The sequence below is a fragment of the Orbicella faveolata genome, unplaced genomic scaffold (genome assembly GCF_042242905.1).
Source record: "Orbicella faveolata isolate gen_17 unplaced genomic scaffold, um_ofav_v1 contig_27, whole genome shotgun sequence".
Lineage (NCBI taxonomy): Eukaryota > Metazoa > Cnidaria > Anthozoa > Scleractinia > Merulinidae > Orbicella > Orbicella faveolata.
This window is the reverse complement of record NW_028301555.1, coordinates 2,267,074-2,285,000: the sequence shown is the minus strand read 5'-3', so window position 1 is coordinate 2,285,000 and position 17,927 is coordinate 2,267,074. Positions and strand designations below refer to the sequence as shown.

The 17,927-nt window shown below is 42.1% G+C and overlaps 3 protein-coding genes and 1 pseudogene across 10 annotated transcripts in view; 1 reads left to right on the top strand and 3 right to left on the bottom strand.

The window, feature by feature from the left end:
- The window catches only part of LOC149107126 (uncharacterized), a 1,978-nt pseudogene extending 499 nt beyond the window's left edge, over positions 1–1,479 (bottom strand).
- The window catches only part of LOC149107124 (uncharacterized), an 86,931-nt gene extending 69,554 nt beyond the window's left edge, over positions 1–17,377 (top strand). For all 6 annotated transcript variants that reach the window (XM_089297176.1, XM_089297174.1, XM_089297175.1 and 3 more), the window contains one exon: positions 9,649–17,377. In XM_089297176.1, the coding sequence (XP_089153302.1) occupies positions 9,767–15,055 (5,289 nt within the window). In that variant the 5' untranslated portion in view covers positions 9,649–9,766 and the 3' untranslated portion in view covers positions 15,056–17,377. The remainder of the gene's footprint in view (positions 1–9,648) is intronic.
- The window catches only part of LOC110051350 (uncharacterized), a 434,502-nt gene that overhangs the window by 169,532 nt on the left and 247,043 nt on the right, over positions 1–17,927 (bottom strand). The gene's annotated exons all lie outside the window — the stretch shown is intronic.
- LOC149107125 (uncharacterized) lies at positions 3,885–4,658 on the bottom strand. The gene has a single exon (XM_089297187.1). The coding sequence runs from the start codon at positions 4,656–4,658 to the stop codon at positions 3,885–3,887; it is 774 nt and encodes a 257-aa protein (XP_089153313.1).

The window sequence follows — 17,927 nt, the reverse complement described above, 5'->3', positions numbered from 1 at the left end:
AGCAGTTTCCCACTCAGTGTTGTGGGCGAGGCGAACCCGAGGGGGTCGTAAACTTTGGCCAGCTTCGTCAGTAAGTTTGTCTTGGTGGGCTGGACACGTTTTGCGGGGAGCTTGACTTCGATAGTGTCCTTTTCTTTATCCCATGGAACTCCACGGAACGCCCCCTTCTCCCTCTGGGGAACGCCTAATTGCTGTTTTGCATAGGTCTCTTGCGTGTCACTGATCTGATTTGCACTCAGTGCGTCTAGCTCCGCGGCGTTTGAGTGCCATTTGTGAAGTGTGAATCCCCCTTGAGCAAATACTTTGGTTGAGGTCTCTTTCACTTGTATAGCGGCCTTCACAGTAGGACCACCATTGATCAAATCGTCAACGTACAAACTCTTCTCAAGATCGTTCACAATCTCTGGGTAGGCTTTGCGACAGTTCTCCAAGTGTTGCTTTATGACTCCCCCTAGCAGGAATGGCGATGACGAAAGTCCAAACAGAGCTCTCGTAAATCGCAAAGTTTCCACCCGCCTCGTCTCAGTGTCAGCAATCCAGTGAAATAGCATGGCATCACGGTCCTGCATGCGGATGCTGACTTGCAAGAAGGCTTGCGTCATGTCCCCTGTTGTAAGAACCGGGTGAAATCTTGCTCGCACCAGCACTGACCACAGTTGATTTTGAAGGGGCGGACCTGCATGGGGGCAATCATTGAGCGAGGGTGCTTTGTCATACGCCCGAGCTGAAGCATCATAGACGATACGAAGCTTCGTACTTCAGTGCTTTCTCTGATCACGGGTTTTTGTGGTATGTAAAACTCTCGTCCCACAACCTGCTCTTCGGCTGGCTCTACGATTCCCTCAACAAGTTGCTCTTTAATGATATCATCATACTGCTCTAAAAGACCCTGATTCTCCAGTTTTCGAACGGTATTTTCCAGTCGTTTCAAACTACCTGCCTTGTTATTTGGTAGGGGAGGGTGGTTTTCTTTCCAGGGCAGACCAGTTTCGTACCAGACCTCCGCGCTTCGAGTTAACTGCTCCTTGAACTCTTCGTACACGTTTGCTTGATCACCGATTGCTGTGTCTTGTATTCCGAGCACGTCTAGTTTGCAAAGCTGTTCGTAGTCTGCTACTGCTGTTTGCGTTAGAAGCATACTAGAGATGTCCACTTCCTTCCCAGGCGACATAATTGTCCAGCCAAATTTCGTTAACTTCGCCACAGGCTCTCCAGGACTTCCTATTTTTGGTCTGGTCTCTGTTCTTATTTTAGCATAGTCGCTCACGCCCAGTATAATGTGAACTGGAAGTTCGGGCTTGTCATCTCGATCTGTCATCTGTATGCCTGTAAGGTGGGGGTACTTTTGGATAACTTCAGCGTATTTTGGGTTTTTAAGTGATAACAAAGACCCACGATCCACTTTCGGAAATTTCCGTCGAGGCTGTTAATCGTCACTCCATAAACCCCGATGGCCTTGTTGACTGATCCCAGCATCATCTCTACGCGCTTGAATTCTTCCCGAAGTAGTCTGATCCGGAGATGGTCCAAAATGGCAGAGGAAGCATACGAACTGCCTGCTCCAGTGTCAAAGAGTGCACGGCATTTGATTCCATTAACCTCGACCACAACAACAGGATAAATGACCTTGCCTGTTCCCTTGTCATGTGCTGTCAAAAATCTTCCGACACTCGCGTTGTTTGTCTGGTCACAAATCGATGTGCGAGGCTATCTTTAAAACGGAGAACGGGAAATCGAGGAATGGGAATGGGAATGGGGAATGGGGAACGGGGAACGGGGAATCTTTAGAACGGGGAATCTTTAGAATGGGGAATCTTTAAAATGGGGAATCTTTAACAGCAGAAATCTTTAAAATGGGGAATCTTTAAAAGCGGGAATCTTTAAAAGCGGGAATCTTTAAAACGACCCCTTCCCTATCACATCTTGTTCGCCGAGATCATTCCACTTTAACTGTGGAAGACCTTCAAAGCGACCGATTCTTTCTTCTTTAGAGTGAATGCACTGGGCACTTTGAAATTGTCTTCTCATGACTGCATGGCGTAGAAAGAGGTATCATTAAGCACACAATGACGGATTATACGCGAAATTCGCCGTCACATCGTTCGGGCATCATGCATGGAATTACTTTATTGTTGGTTTTCAGTGTCACGCCGTTCAAAATAAATCAAAATCAAAATCAAAACAGTTCAAATGATAAAGTCCAGAATCTTGCAGAGAAAGAAGGTAAATATGCAAAGACTTTCGCCAAGATTCAGGTCACAGCAATGTTTCTTACGCAAGATAAGCGGAGAATTTTTTTACCCAAATTTATAGAGATTTTGATGGAGGCGCTATGCTGGCGCCCATCCGGATGGCGGCCGGAAACCAACAGAAACATCTGTCGCTGAGTTTTGCTATAAAAGCGTGAATTCATCTCTTCAGGAACGCAAAAACATTTTAAAAATAATACTTTTTCTAATACATGAACTGTTTAGATAGCCAAGTTCCCCGAAATAAGTCACTCTTTTAACCAACATGACAGCTTTCTTTCCCGTCATGTAAATGCCGCGTCACGCAAAAGCTTAGAAATTCAAGCGTAGTCTATTACAAATTCAAGAACCCACTTCAGAAATATTAGTTTTCAGCTGCTCTTACACATCATGAAAGTAAAATCTCAGGATGATTAATAGTTTTGTAGTTTGAATTTTAGCGACGTCATGTGAAAACCAGATTTAGGGGACTGTTGATTTATCGATTAAACAACCAAAAACGTGTTTTCCCTGCCATATATTTGTCGTTAAATCGTAAGTCCTTCCATTAGCACATGATAAGGCTACGACAAATATCCATCGCTGCGAAACTCAATTTAAAAACGTCACAGTCCGGAGTTAAGATAAATCCAGGCGGTTCGATTCTTTGGTCGGTGGGTCTCGCGGATCTCAAAGAGTGACAATCGAGATTTGAACCGCTCCACTATCCCGCTAAACCGATGTGCTTTAATAGCGTGCAATATAATTACAATGAAGAAACTCCACAACTCTCTCTGTACCTGTTGAGTTGATACATGTGACAGAATAAATAGCTTCCGGTGGGAAACTGAGAGATTCTCGTTCACTTTTCAGTAAAGATTAACGCTATTAAATAGTCCCCATTTTAAAGATTCCCGCTTTTCAAGATTCCCCATTTTCAAGATTCCCGCTTTTAAAGATTCTCCATTTTAAAGATTCCCGCTTTTAAAGATTCCCCGTTTTAAAGATTCCCGCTTTTCAAGATTCCCCATTTTAAAGATTCCCGCTTTTAAAGATTCCCCATTTTAAAGATTCCCGCTTTCAAAGATTCCCCGTTTTAAAGATTCCCCGTTTTAAAGATTCCCCGTTTTAAAGATTCCCCGTTTTAAAGATTCCCCGTTTTAAAGATTCCCGCTTTTAAAGATTCCCCATTTTAGAGATTCCCGCTTTTAAAGATTCCCCGTTTTAAAGATTCCCGCTTTTAAAGATTCCCCGTTTTAAAGATTCCCGCTTTTAAAGTTTCCCCATTTTAGAGATTCCCGCTTTCAAAGATTCCCGCTTTTAAAGATTCCACGTTTTAAAGATTCCTGCTTTTAAAGATTCCCCATTTTAGAGACTCCCGCTTTTAAAGATTCCCCGTTTTAAAGATTCCCGCTTTTAAAGATTCCCCGTTTTAAAGATTCCCCATTTTAAAGATTCCCGCTTTCAAAGATTCCCCATTTTAAAGATTCCCCGTTCTTCATTCCCCATTCCTATTTTCCCATTCCTATTCCTCCATTTCCCGTTCCCCGTTTTAAAGATAGCCGATGTACGATGTTTGCGTTGACAGTTGCGACATCCGCGGCTTCTACAGCTTTCAGCTCTGTGTCTGTCACCGGTGCAATTAAAGCATAATTGCTATTGGCTCAGGATCTTTTCGCGGTCTCTAACTGCGATAACTTTGGGACAATTTGGTGAAAAGTGACCGGTCTTATCACAGTAGATACACCCATACGTCCGTCTTCCAACATCCTGTCGGGTCTGATAGGATCTCCGGCGCAAAAACCCGTCATTCTTATCATTCTTTCCTTTTGGGTTGTAGGTTGGCTCTCTTGGTTGGATCTCGCCTTCGCTCGCTTCAGTTACTGGATTGATGTCCTTCCCACGTTTAATCGCTTGCAGTAGTTGTCTAAAATCCCACTCCTGCCACTGTTCATGGCCCCGCACTAAGTCAGACTTAATCCCTTTCAGTTTGTCTAGCACAGCTCTAACATTCCCTGCAACATCGCGCAACTTCCCAAGCGTTTCTAAACTTTGCACGTTATACAAAAGGCGTTTGTAAAACTCCTCTACCTCCCTTGGATTTTCTCCCATGATAGTTGGCAGGCCCATGATGTTGTTAACGTACGCATTAACAATTTCCGAGGTTTTCCCATACTCTGACTGAAGGATGTTTTTGTCCCTTTCGTAACCCTCGGTACTGAACGGAAGCCCATCAATATCTGCTCTTACTTGTGGCTGGAGAAGTACCTTTAAGTAAGCAAATTTCGTGACTGGCGCTAAATTCGTTGACTCAATTTTCGCGCAGAACTTATTCCAAAATGACAGCCATTGTTCATATGTTCCATCGTACTTAGTAATTGATAGCTTTGGCAGCTTTGCGTGCGAACCACTCGACTCCCTTGGTTCCATTTTCTTAGTTCTGCAGACTTCTCCTCGTATTTTAGCTTCATTTCCAATTTTTCTTTTTCGAATTGGAGTTGTTTTTTTCTCTTTCCTTTTCTAGTAAAGCTTTCTTAGCCAATTCCAATTGCTGTCTCGAGTCACCCAGATATTCAATCTCCGCGTCTACGCCCTCAATTTTCGCATCTATTTCATTCCTTCAAGTACATACCTCATCCATCGACTCACCGCCTTCCAGTTTCTTTTCTTCAATCTTCCCCTTGACTACATCCACCTCCTTATCCAGCACGACCGGTGCCTCGCGATGCCTCTCAATAGTCGCGGTGTTTCCCTTCTCAACGATGTCTTAAGGCTTGTTTCGCTTGAATTCCAGAAGTTGAAGTTTCGTAACAATCTCTTAAAGAAGTGTATCCATTCTTGTGGTCCCGTTAGTCCCGTCGGAGGTGCCACTCAGTGTCGGAAATCACCAGTTCACCCAACACTAGTCTCGTCTCAAAATCTTTTATTCGTCACAAAGCTCACCAGAAGTCTCAACCGTCACCGAGCACGTTTTTTTCTACTCTGAGTAACAGATCATTTCTTATTGTAAATGTATTCTATGTTCACGTGATCAACTTGTCGCTCAAGCTTAGTTACATTAATCTGTCTGGTTGTTGATTACTGTCACGGTCCTTGTCAGACATAGATGGCAAGAACATTTCGACAATGTCCTGAACCGGCCTGATCCAGTAGCCCCCGCAGTTGTTGACGATAGGCAGCAAAACGAAATAGATGTCAGCGACGAATGTATCACCCGACAGGAAATAAAGCAGGCTCTGAAGAACATGAAGAATGGCAAAGCAGCTGGAATGGATTCAATCACAACAGAGCTACTGAAGGCTGAGATAGAGACAACTGCGTGCCTGCTAGAAGACCTATTTCGCACGGTGTGGGGGACAGAGGAAATCCCGGAGGACTGGAATTGTGGTCTGATCGTTAAGCTTCCCAAGAAGGGGAACCTTACTGACTGTGGCAACTGGCGTGGAATAACGTTGTTATCAGTACCAGCGAAAGTTATGGGAAGAGTAGTTATTACTAGACTGCATGATGCAGTGGATGGGATGCTAAGGGAAGAAAAGGCAGGTTTCAGAACTGGGCGAAGCACGACTGAGCACATCTTTGTGCTGCAAAATGTCATCGAACAATCGCTGGAATGGAATGCAAGTCTGTATGCCTGTTTTGTAGATTACGAGAAAGCATTTGATAGTGTCCACCGTGAAACACTGTGGAGGATGATGCAGTCTTATGGAATACCATCAAAATTCATAAGAATTGTCAAATTGTTTTACAGTAACACCAAGTGTGCAGTGATCGATGGAGCAGGCAAATCGGATCGGTTTACCGTGAAATCAGGAGTGAAACAAGGTTGTGTAATGTCAGGGTTTCTCTTCCTGCTGATAATAGATTGGATTATGTGTAGGACTACAGAGCAAGGTAATACAGGGATTCGATGGAAGATGATGAGACAGCTTGAAGACCTAGACTATGCCGATGACATTGCGCTCATTTCCAGCACATGGACGCAAGCACAAACGAAGTTATAAAGACTGGGGAGCACCAGTGAAGGTACGGGTTTGAAGATAAACGTCAACAAAACAAAGGTACTCAGACTCAATCCTAGGAGACAAGATCCTATAAAGATAAACGGCACTGATGTAGAGGATACAGACAGCTTTGTCTATCTAGGGGCCACTGTTAACAACTTGGGTGGTGCCGAACAGGACATTCGGAGTAGGTTAGGTAAAGCTAGAAGTGTTTTTCATCGACTTTCAAAGGTGTGGAGAACAGGTGAATTCCGCCGAGAAACTAAGATGAGGATCTTCAAGTCAAACATCATTGCTGTCCTGTTGTATGGATGCAAGACTTGGAGAATGACAAAAGCGGATGAAAAAAGGCTTGACACCTTTCTTCACAAATGCCTAAGGAGAATCTTGAAAGTCCATTGGCCTATGCGCGTGCCCAATGATGAAATTCGGAGAAAAGCGGGAATCGAAAAGATCAGTACACAAGTGCGACGCAGGCGATGGAAGTGGATAGGTCATGTTCTGCGTATGGCACCAAACCGAAACCCACACGTGGCATTATCCTGGGCACCAAGTGGAAAAAGAAGTAGAGGACGGCCAAGGGAAACATGGCGGAGAACTGTGGAGAAGGAACGCGCTGAGCTGGGACTTACATCGTGGGCCGCAGCAGCAGCTGTGGCCAAGAATAGGGACAGATGGCGAGCATTGATCTCCGGCCCTATCCCCCACTCGGGGGCAAGGAACTAAGCAATAAGCCTTGTCACGATATGAATTTCCTTTTTTGTCACGCACCTATGAGTAACGCAGCTATGAATTTTTAACAAACGCAATTGTCAAACATGAATTTTTTAGAGGGTAGTATATCTGATGAACTAAAACCTGAGAGGGATATGTAATTTCTTATTTTGGAATATGACATCACACGTACATGAAAAACTTCCCGGCCGCGAATGCCTTGCGGCCGAACTTCACGATAAAGCCAATAACAATCCAAACGATTTTGTTCCAAACAAGGTTTTCTTTCCATCTTTTATAGCTAGGCAAGTGGAAAACTACGAAAGTAGATGTTTGTCGTTCAAAGGTCACTGTAAAAAAAAAACAAAACGAAACAATTTCCTCAGTTATGCAATTAAATCGTCGCGATAAATACTTGGAACGGGTCCTTTATGGAGTGTGTTCACGTGACGTCTTCAAAGCCATTAAAGGTTTTATCCTCATCAGGCATAAGAGGTACTCAATTTATATCTGTTTACAACTTTCCAGTTCAATAGCGTCCTTCGTTTGGAAACCAGCGCATTTTAAATTTCGGAGTTATGGCGGTGCATGACATGAAGCTAAGATCGCGTTTGTCGAAAAATATACACTTATCTCGTGATTTTTAGCCATTTTAGGAGTTAACGTATTAGGAGAAGTACTTGTCTAATAATAATAATAATAATAATAACTTTATTTAAGTGTCAGGGTAGGTATTTAGCTTACAGAAGCTACTTGGGGACACTACTACGTTACAATGTATTGAGATTTAAAATGCACAGTAAAGAATACGAATTAAAATTAATTGGGTACACTAGGAATAAGTAAGAATAAATAATTGTAAATCATATAAAAACTGTTTCTGAAATTACAAATACAGTGTAATACAAGAGAGAAATAAAAATTGATATTTAAGTGAGTATTTCAAGAATTAAGAGGTGCATATAAGGCAGTTTGAACACGCATCCTCGATTAGAGCACTGAGGTCTTTGTTTCTAATATTCTCTCTAAAGTTACCGATGGTCAGTCTATTTTTATCAATTGCGTTCAGTTTTGACCAAAGGTAAGGACCAAGATATCTAATGGAGTGTTTTCCATAACGAACTGAAGAGAAACGAGGCAGATCGAAGTCAGCATTTCTAAGAGAATAGCCCTTGTTCGAATTTCTGAAAAGTTCCATTATGTAGTCAGGTACAAGGCCGTTTTTCACTTTGAACATTAGGATCTCGATATCCTGAAGACGTCTATTGTGAAGGGAGGGTAGCTTTGCACGACTTAGAAGAGCATCGTAGGTGTCTGTCTTGGAATTAAAGATGATTCTTAGCGCGCGTTCTTGAACTCTTTCAAGCTTGCGCCTGTCAGAAGCTTTGCAGAAGTGCCAAACTGTGTGGCAGTATGTTAAATTAGGGATTATTGTAGTTAGATATAAGTGGAGCTTAGTCTCACATGAAATGAGATTACGAAGTCTTGCTAACACACCCACTTTATGGCTGGCCTTCTTGCATATGTCGCTAACATGATTGCTGAAGGAGAGTTCGTCATCCATGTTTATTCCAAGTATCTTCAGGTTCCTCGTCGGTCTAATTTGTTGATCGTCAATTGTCATGGTACACGTGTCCATTGCATTCTTGTCACCCCGTTGAGGTGTCATGACTAGAATTTGGTATTTGTTCGGATTAGCTTGGAGAAGGTTGGCCTTATACCATTGTGATACAGTTTTTGTTTAATTCTTGAGGGAGTAAGCTATAGATTCGATGCGTGTTCCATTGAAATATACCTGGTGGTCGTCAGCGTACATAAACAGATTGCTGGTATGCACGTTTAGGGATAAATCGTTTTGGAACAGGTTCCAGAGCAGCGGTCCAAACGATGAACCTTAGGGACAGCCCCTTGACTGGTCTTTCCAGGAACTAGTCACACCATTAATTTTGACTCGATTTTTTCTTTCTTGAAAATAGGAACGCATAAGCTCTAGAGATGTGTGAGAGAACCCGTACGCCTCAAGTTTCTTTATCATGAGAGCATGATGTAGAGAGTCGAAAGCCTTGCTCATGTCCGTTGACAAGACTGCCACGCACTCCTTGTAAATGTTTTTTGGTTCGGTTCAGATAATCAGTCGTCTAGATAGCCAAAGTAAGTTCCAGATGTTTACACTATTTTCCGGCCGCCATATTCAGTTGGAGGACTGAGGAGGTCCTCCAACATGACTGCTGTTTGCTAGGTTCTATAATGTTGCGTGGAACATCTCGACGAACATATCAACATTGGGACGACGCACACGCATTACACTTGGAGAACTGTCTTCTTTATTTATCGTCTACAATATCACAATTTCTTGACTTTAATTTATCCAGTGAATGGCTCTTGATTTTATCTTTTATTGCGTGGCAATACACACTCTCTGTAAGTGAAAAAAATATCCTTAAAGTAATGGGCGTGGCCTGCAGATCACGTCGTCACTGGTGTTACTGATCATGAAAAGGTTAAAACACATGAAATAACTCTGAACTAACTAAAAATGACAACGTTATATGAGAATACATTTTCCTTAGCAACGGCTTAAAAAGACCCGTTAAAGCTTGTTAATAGGCCCTTTAACCCTCAGTTTAGCACTTAAGTTGTACTAAATAAGATGAAGTCCGCCTCGATGAATCATTCGTCCTCTGTCATCTTTATATTCACAGGCAGATACACAAGCACCAAGAAAACTTTGTCCAGAGGGCCGGAGAAAACGTTTCTAGAATAAACGGCCCATTTACTGCTCTGCATAAATCTTGGTAACCAGAACCTAATGGTATAGCAATGGAGTATACCCCAGAACAATTGAACTATTTCCGAATTTGCTACGTCGCTTTTAACTTGGTTCCAGAAGGACTACGAAAACTCCTCAAACAAGAATGGGAATTCCTATACAAAACAACGCTTGGAGAATGGAAAGACACGCCAAAGAATGGTTTGGACTTTTTTAACAAGGAGTCTAGAAAAAGCCGTTCGAAGAATTCGCGCTATCTGGCGACTATACAGAACGGAAACACGGCAGAATGGGATTGTAGTTGTTTGTTTTTCGCGATCCTGTACTCAGATAGCATTGGAACAACGCTGAGTGCAGCCATCAGGAAAGAAGTTGATGATCTTCGTCAGGTCAGAAATGACATTGCTCATATCAGCGAGGCGAAACTTACTGATGCTGAATTCACTGGTTATGTCGGAAGGGTGTTGCTGGCGTTCAACTCTCTGAGTCTTCCGATCAGTGATATAGAGGCGGTTAAAAACCAGACAAATTTTCCCACAGCAGAAGTAAGCAAGTTTAAGGCACAGGTTGCTAATCTCCAGTCAGAATTACAAAACGTCAAATCTGATTTACAAGTTGCACAAGACACGATACAAAAAAAAGAAGAGCAGGTTGAATGTCTTACGCAAGAGATTAATTCCAAAGTTGAGTCTTTCTGTAATCTCACTTTCAAGCCATCTCACCAAATCATCAGACGTTCAAATGACGTCACAAGGATCATGACAAAAATGCAAGAGCTTGACGATGGAAGTAACGGAGCAGTCAGTACAATTTATTTATCAGGAAATCCTGGATGTGGCAAAACTCAAATTGCTCGTCAAATTGGAGAAGAGTTCTTCAAAATAGGATCAGGTGAAAGTGAAGGCTTAATATTCGTCGCAACCCTGAATGCCGAAACCCTTGAAACGCTAGCTGATTCCTACTTCAATCTGGCTAAACATGTTGGAATTCCCAATTACAGCTACACCAACCTGGCTACCACGATAGCAATCAGCCGTGAGGAAAAAATTCAGCATCTCCGGTGTTTAATTCTGCCAAAGTTTAAACAGTTCTCAAAGTGGTTAATAATAGCAGACAACGTTGTTGACCTGTCCTCAATTTGTAAGTACCTACCTCAGACTGCCAGTGAAGAGTGGGGCCATGGTCATGTGCTGATTACAACTCAAGATACCAGTGCAATTCCCGCAAATGCTTCCCATACTTACCATGAGTCACTCAGTGCAGGAATGCAGCCCGCGGACGCACTAGAGCTGTTGGAACAAGTGTCGCAAATTTCCAATGACGAGCTAGTTCAAAAGGTTGCCAAGGTTCTTGAGTATCAGCCGCTTGCCTTAGCAGCCGCTGCATTTTACTTACAATTTGTGAGTCATGGTTCTCCAACCTATGGTTGGAATAACTACTTGGAAAGACTTACTGGAGGCGGTCGTGAAGTAACAGAAGAATCCCTCGCTAATAGAAATCCAGCCTATTCAAAAACAATGACTGCAGCAATAAAACTGGCGTTAGAGAGCATTTTGCAAAGCGATGACGTTCTCCGACAGACATTTCTCCTTTTCTCCCTATGTGATTCGGAACCTCTCCCAATTCAAACAGCTGTCAACTTTGTCAATGCTCGCACCTCGGGACAGACTGACGAGTTAATCAAAACAAAGATTTTAAACTGCTCCTTGATTATGGTTTTATACACTGAAGATGAGGCACCCGGCTATTTAAGAGTCCATAACGTTGTTCATCAAGTACTCAGGAAAATGCCACTGATGGAGGTCGCAGAGAAATATGAGTGTTTATCTGTAGCAGTTCAGCTTTTTCACTCCCTTATTGAGTCGGAGCGCAATGGCTTATATGAAAGTAGGGACAATTGCGTATTGCTTCGTCGGATTACAAGTCATTGCAAAGCGTTGTATGAAATTCTTACAAGCACTGTTTCTGCTAAAGTTTTTTGGATGAAGGAGTTAGCACCCTTCATTTCTCCCGAAAATGTCGTTTCGTGGCTTACTTCAACTGCTTCTGTGTTATTTGATCTTAGTAATTCATCCAGTGCAATTCTGTTTTCAAAATCGGCCTGTGATCTTGTTCAATATATAACTGGCACACGAGAGGGCGACGTAATTAAAGCAACTGTCTTTGATACCCATGGCTTAACATTATCGATGACATGCCAGTATAAATCATCAATATCATACCACGAGGAGGCTACCAAGATCTACCGAGCAATTCACGGTGAGCATCATTTCAACGTAGCATCAAGTTATAAAAACTTGGGAGATGTTTACCTCAAACTTGGACAGTATAATGAAGCAAAAGAATACCATGAGAAGGCACTGATCATCAGGAAAAAGATTTTTGGCGAGGACCATGCTGACGTCGCAGCATCCTATAACAACTTGGGATTTGTTTATCAAGCTCTTGGAAAATACCATGAAGCAAAAAAATACATCGAAAACGCACTGATCATCAGGAAAAAGGTTCTCGGCGAGGAACATGCTAAAGTCGCAGAAAGCTATAACAACTTGGGAAATGTTTATCAAGATCTTGGACAGTACAATGAAGCAAAACAATACCACGAGAACGCACTGATCATCAGCAAAAAGGTTCTCGGCGAGGAACATGCTCACGTCGCAGCAAGCTATAACAACTTGGGAGTTGTTTATCGCAATCTTGGACAGTACAATGAAGCAAAACAATACCACGAGAACGCACTGATCATCAGGAAAAAGGTTCTCGGCGAGGAACATGCTGACGTCGCAACAAGCTATAACAACTTGGGAAATGTTTATCAAGATCTTGGACAGTACAATGAAGCAAAAAATTACCACGAGAACGCACTGATCATCAGGAAAAAGGTTCTCGGCGAGGAACATGCTGACGTCGCAGCAAGCTATAACAACTTGGGAAATGTTTATCAAGATCTTGGACAGTACAATGAAGCAAAAAATTACTACGAGAACGCACTGATCATCAGGAAAAAGGTTCTCGGCGAGGAACATGCTGACGTCGCAGCAAGCTATAACAACTTGGGAAATGTTTATCAAGATCTTGGACAGTACAATGAAGCAAAAGAATACCACGAGAACGCACTGATCATCAGGAAAAAGGTTCTCGGCGAGGAACATGCTGACGTCGCAACAAGCTATAACAACTTGGGAAATGTTTATCAAGATCTTGGACAGTACAATGAAGCAAAAGAATACCACGAGAACGCACTGATCATCAGGAAAAAGGTTCTCGGCGAGGAACATGCTAAAGTCGCAGCAAGCTATAACAACTTGGGAGTTGTTTATCGCAATCTTGGACAGTACAATGAAGCAAAAGAATACTACGAGAACGCACTGATCATCAGCAAAAAGGTTCTCGGCGAGGAACATGCTGACGTCGCAACAAGCTATAACAACTTGGGAAATGTTTATCGCAATCTTGGACAGTACAGTGAAGCAAAAGAATACCACGAGAACGCACTGATCATCAGGAAAAAGGTTCTCGGCGAGGAACATGCTCACGTCGCAGCAAGCTATAACAACTTGGGAAATGTTTATCAAGATCTTGGACAGTACAATGAAGCAAAAGAATACCACGAGAACGCACTGATCATCAGGAAAAAGGTTCTCGGCGAGGAACATGCTAAAGTCGCAGCAAGCTATAACAACTTGGGAAATGTTTATCAAGGTCTTGGACAGTACAATGAAGCAAAACAATACCACGAGAACGCACTGATCATCAGCAAAAAGGTTCTCGGCGAGGAACATGCTGACGTCGCAACAAGCTATAACAACTTGGGAAATGTTTATCAAGGTCTTGGACAGTACAATGAAGCAAAAGAATACCACGAGAACGCACTGATCATCAGGAAAAAGGTTCTCGGCGAGGAACATGCTGACGTCGCAACAAGCTATAACAACTTGGGAAATGTTTATCAAGATCTTGGACAGTACAATGAAGCAAAAGAATACCACGAGAACGCACTGATCATCAGCAAAAAGGTTCTCGGCGAGGAACATGCTAAAGTCGCAGCAAGCTATAACAACTTGGGAAATGTTTATCAAGATCTTGGACAGTACAATGAAGCAAAAGAATACTACGAGAACGCACTGATCATCAGCAAAAAGGTTCTCGGCGAGGAACATGCTCACGTCGCAACAAGCTATAACAACTTGGGAACTGTTTATCAACATCTTGGACAGTACAATGAAGCAAAAGAATACCACGAGAACGCACTGATAATCAGCAAAAAGGTTCTCGGCGAGGAACATGCTCACGTCGCAGCAAGCTATAACAACTTGGGAAATGTTTATCAAGATCTTGGACAGTACAATGAGGCAAAAGAATACCACGAGAACGCACTGATAATCAGGAAAAAGGTTCTCGGCGAGGAACATGCTGACGTCGCAGCAAGCTATGACAACTTGGGAACTGTTTATGGAGATCTTGGACAGTACAATGAAGCAAAAGAATACCACGAGAACGCACTGATCATCAGGAAAAAGGTTCTCGGCGAGGAACATGCTGACGTCGCAACAAGCTATAACAACTTGGGAAATGTTTATGGAGATCTTGGACAGTACAATGAAGCAAAAAATTACCACGAGAACGCACTGATCATCAGCAAAAAGGTTCTCGGCGAGGAACATGCTGACGTCGCAGCAAGCTATAACAACTTGGGAAATGTTTATCAAGATCTTGGACAGTACAATGAAGCAAAACAATACCACGAGAACGCACTGATCATCAGCAAAAAGGTTCTCGGCGAGGAACATGCTGACGTCGCAGCATCCTATAACAACTTGGGAAATGTTTATCAAGATCTTGGACAGTACAATGAAGCAAAAGAATACCACGAGAACGCACTGATCATCAGGAAAAAGGTTCTCGGCGAGGAACATGCTGACGTCGCAGCAAGCTATAACAACTTGGGAAATGTTTATCAAGATCTTGGACAGTACAATGAAGCAAAAGAATACCACGAGAACGCACTGATCATCAGGAAAAAGGTTCTCGGCGAGGAACATGCTGACGTCGCAGCAAGCTATAACAACTTGGGAACTGTTTATCGCAATCTTGGACAGTACAATGAAGCAAAAGAATACCACGAGATGGCACTAATCATCAGGAAAAAGATTTTCGACGAGAAAAATGGTGACGTCGCAAGCTTTAGCAACTTGGGAAGTGTTAATCAAGATGTTGAACAGGTTTCTGGCGAGGAGCTTTCTCAGGTATCCGCGAAGCATTGCAACTTGGAAAGTGATGATGTCAATTACGTCAGACAACGGAATCAAACAAGGACGAAACTTTGTAATTTATTTTAGAAAATAACCCAAAGAAAACACGCGGGCTGAGTTGTTAGAAATCTTTTTTCTATTACTCTATAGCAACACAGAAACGTTTACGCGGTCACGTTGCTCGTTATTTTTTGGGGGTTATTTTCTAAAAAAAGATAGAAAAACGTTTTCGTTGTGTTTCTATTTAAACCATCGAGTGTTTCTGTTGAGGAACTCTCGGCTGATAGGTTCCCCGCGGAAATTTGATGCTCTTAAAACAAATATTTAGGAGGCGAGAAGCGAAGCTTCGAGGGCAAATATGCTAGTTTCAAGAACATCAGATTTCCAAGGGCAACTGTTGGACCGATAGTTCCGAGACATAAACACTCTATTGTCTTTTTTGATGAAAGCCGTGAAAGCCAAATGTAAAATTGAAAAACAAAACAGACATAAACCCACTTCCACGTCACGTGGTCAATTTAAGCCAATAAGAATCACAGAAAATTTAGTGCTGAACTACAAGGAGCTATAGAAACAATCCCGAAAGTTTGGGAGAAGTCGAAAAAGCTGAGTAGCACTTGTCAATATATCAGCTCATGTTCCCACAGGATTTCTCGTTCTCCCAAACTTCCACTCGTGTTTATTTTCAAAAAATGGTGTGTTTCTGTGGAGGAAGTTTCGGCTGATAGTTGTCCTGCGGAAATTTGATGTTCTTAAAACAAATGTGCTATTTTTTTTGAAGTACACAAATTCTCCAAGGGGCACCCATCAGACAGATAGTTCCGAGACATTAAGAATCTATTTTCTTTATTGTTCACCACTAAATTTTCTTCCGTGTGCTAGTTCAAAAATCGTACTGAAATATTCTCAACTTTTGAGATGATGAAAGGTGATTAAAGGCGTGAAAGCCAAATGGAAAATTTGAAAAAGAAAACAGGCAAATTTTTTTATTATTTTTTTGCAAAGGGGAAGAGGAAAAAAGAACGCCTGATACATTTACTTTGCGAGTCCCCTGCTGCCCTTTCGTTGCTTTAATACCTGTTAACTGCGATGTTATCTTGTGTGTGAGCCAATCAAATTTTACCCGAAATTCATGGGGCCCGTTGGAAGCGCGAAAGCGACAACGCGCAATGTACAAGTTTACTCTCCAGGCCAGGGAAGTAGCAAGTTGAAATGTCTCTTAATTGCGTTAAGAAACAAAAAATTCTGTGGAACATCAGAATCTTTTTTATCGGAATTAATTAAAAGAACGGGAATAAAGATTACAACAGATACACTCCTGGTGACTCCTCGCAACTGCGTCAACTGCACATGTTTTTGACCCTTTCGGGGTCATTATTGATAAATGAAACTCTTGCTTTTGCTCCAGATTCTGGACTACGGTCAGACGATTCGTGAAGTAATTGTATCAGGCGTCCTTTTTTTCTCCTTTCCCCTGCTGTTTAAAAAGAACGCCTGATCGCAGGTTAAATTACGTCTCATTTTTTTCTCTATAAGCCCGCTTGTTAAAAACAATTTCCCGCAAGAGTACCATCAGTCCGGGTATTTTCCTCGGACGGGCATTATGGACAGATAGTGTTTGTCTGCCGATGAGCACTGTCGCGTTACGTGATTAATCTAATCCAATAAGAATAAGAGAAAATTTAGTAGAGAACTATAAAACTCGTCCGAGGTCTGGGTTTTGTCTTTTTTTTTCTTTCTAAAATTTACATGTGGCTTTCACGTCTTTGACCTAAAAAGTTGAAAATAATTCAAAACGAGAAAGTCAAGAAGTTGCGCGTGTAACTTGTTTTTATAAAATTACTTAAGTGTACTGCTACTGACCCATTTTGTCCTTTGTCATTGTAAATAATATCCTGATATTATTAATATTTATTATTGAAATCATATGCTGTAAAATTCCCATATAGAGCGGTTTTCATAAAACTAAAACCACAGTTATCACACAAGCCAATCACAAGGGTTACGGACAATTCAGTGAACCAATCGAAACTCGAACTAAATACAAGTAGCTGACACAAAGCACGAAAAAAATGAGTGCCTGTGAGTTACGATTGATTTTGGTGTAACGTTTTATTGAGTGAAGGAAGGGCGCCATTTTTTTGAGCCAATCCTATAGCGTAGTAATGCAAAAGCAACTGTTTTTCGACAGTTAGATGAAAACCGCTCTAAAGTGTACAATACTTTCTGAACTGAGCTTAGAGACAATTTGAAATTTATAATCACGCGTTGCTTGAAAGGATACCACATATAATCACCGGAAGGAAGGCGTGCACTTTCGGACATGTTTTCCTTTTTCTATTCTGTTTTGACAAGTGTAAATACAAAGATACAATTTATGTCCAATAAACTGTATTGTAACCATTTAAATTCTCTGTTCAGTGAATCACCTTGATGCAGAATTTTGCGATGCCAGTCCGATATAGAAAATAAGCATTCGATCATATTACCCTTATTTTTGTGTTGCTTACTAGGTCCTTACTAGCCACACTGTCGGCAATCGAGAAGTTTTTCAGTTTACTAGAACATATGTTCTATATTTGTTAGTTAATTCGCATTTTTGTTAGCTAATTTGATGGGGGGGGGGGTGGGGTGGAGGGAGAGGCAGGAAAAAACTATCCATCCCTCTCATGGCTCCAGTGGCCTGTCATTCGCCTGGAAGGTATGGATTGGATCTCGCTTGGAATGAATCTAGGTGAAAATCACTAGGAACCCTTAAGTTCCGTACAGTGATGGACATCTCGTTTCTCTTAACCCTGTTTAGCCGGTGGAGTGGATGGAGGGGTGGGAGGGGGGGGGGGAGAGACTCATATTACGCGCCCTCGCCAATGTCAAACTTTTTTTCAAATTAAACAGTATTGAAGCTGCAGCGGTCAAACTTCGTGACCCTCCCTAAAAAGTTAATTTGCATATTTATTAG

What these genes read in the sequence shown, in the direction of transcription:
- LOC149107125 (XM_089297187.1), bottom strand. Translation starts at nt 4,658, where the DNA reads ATGGAACCAAGGGAGTCGAGTGGTTCGCACGCAAAGCTGCCAAAGCTA.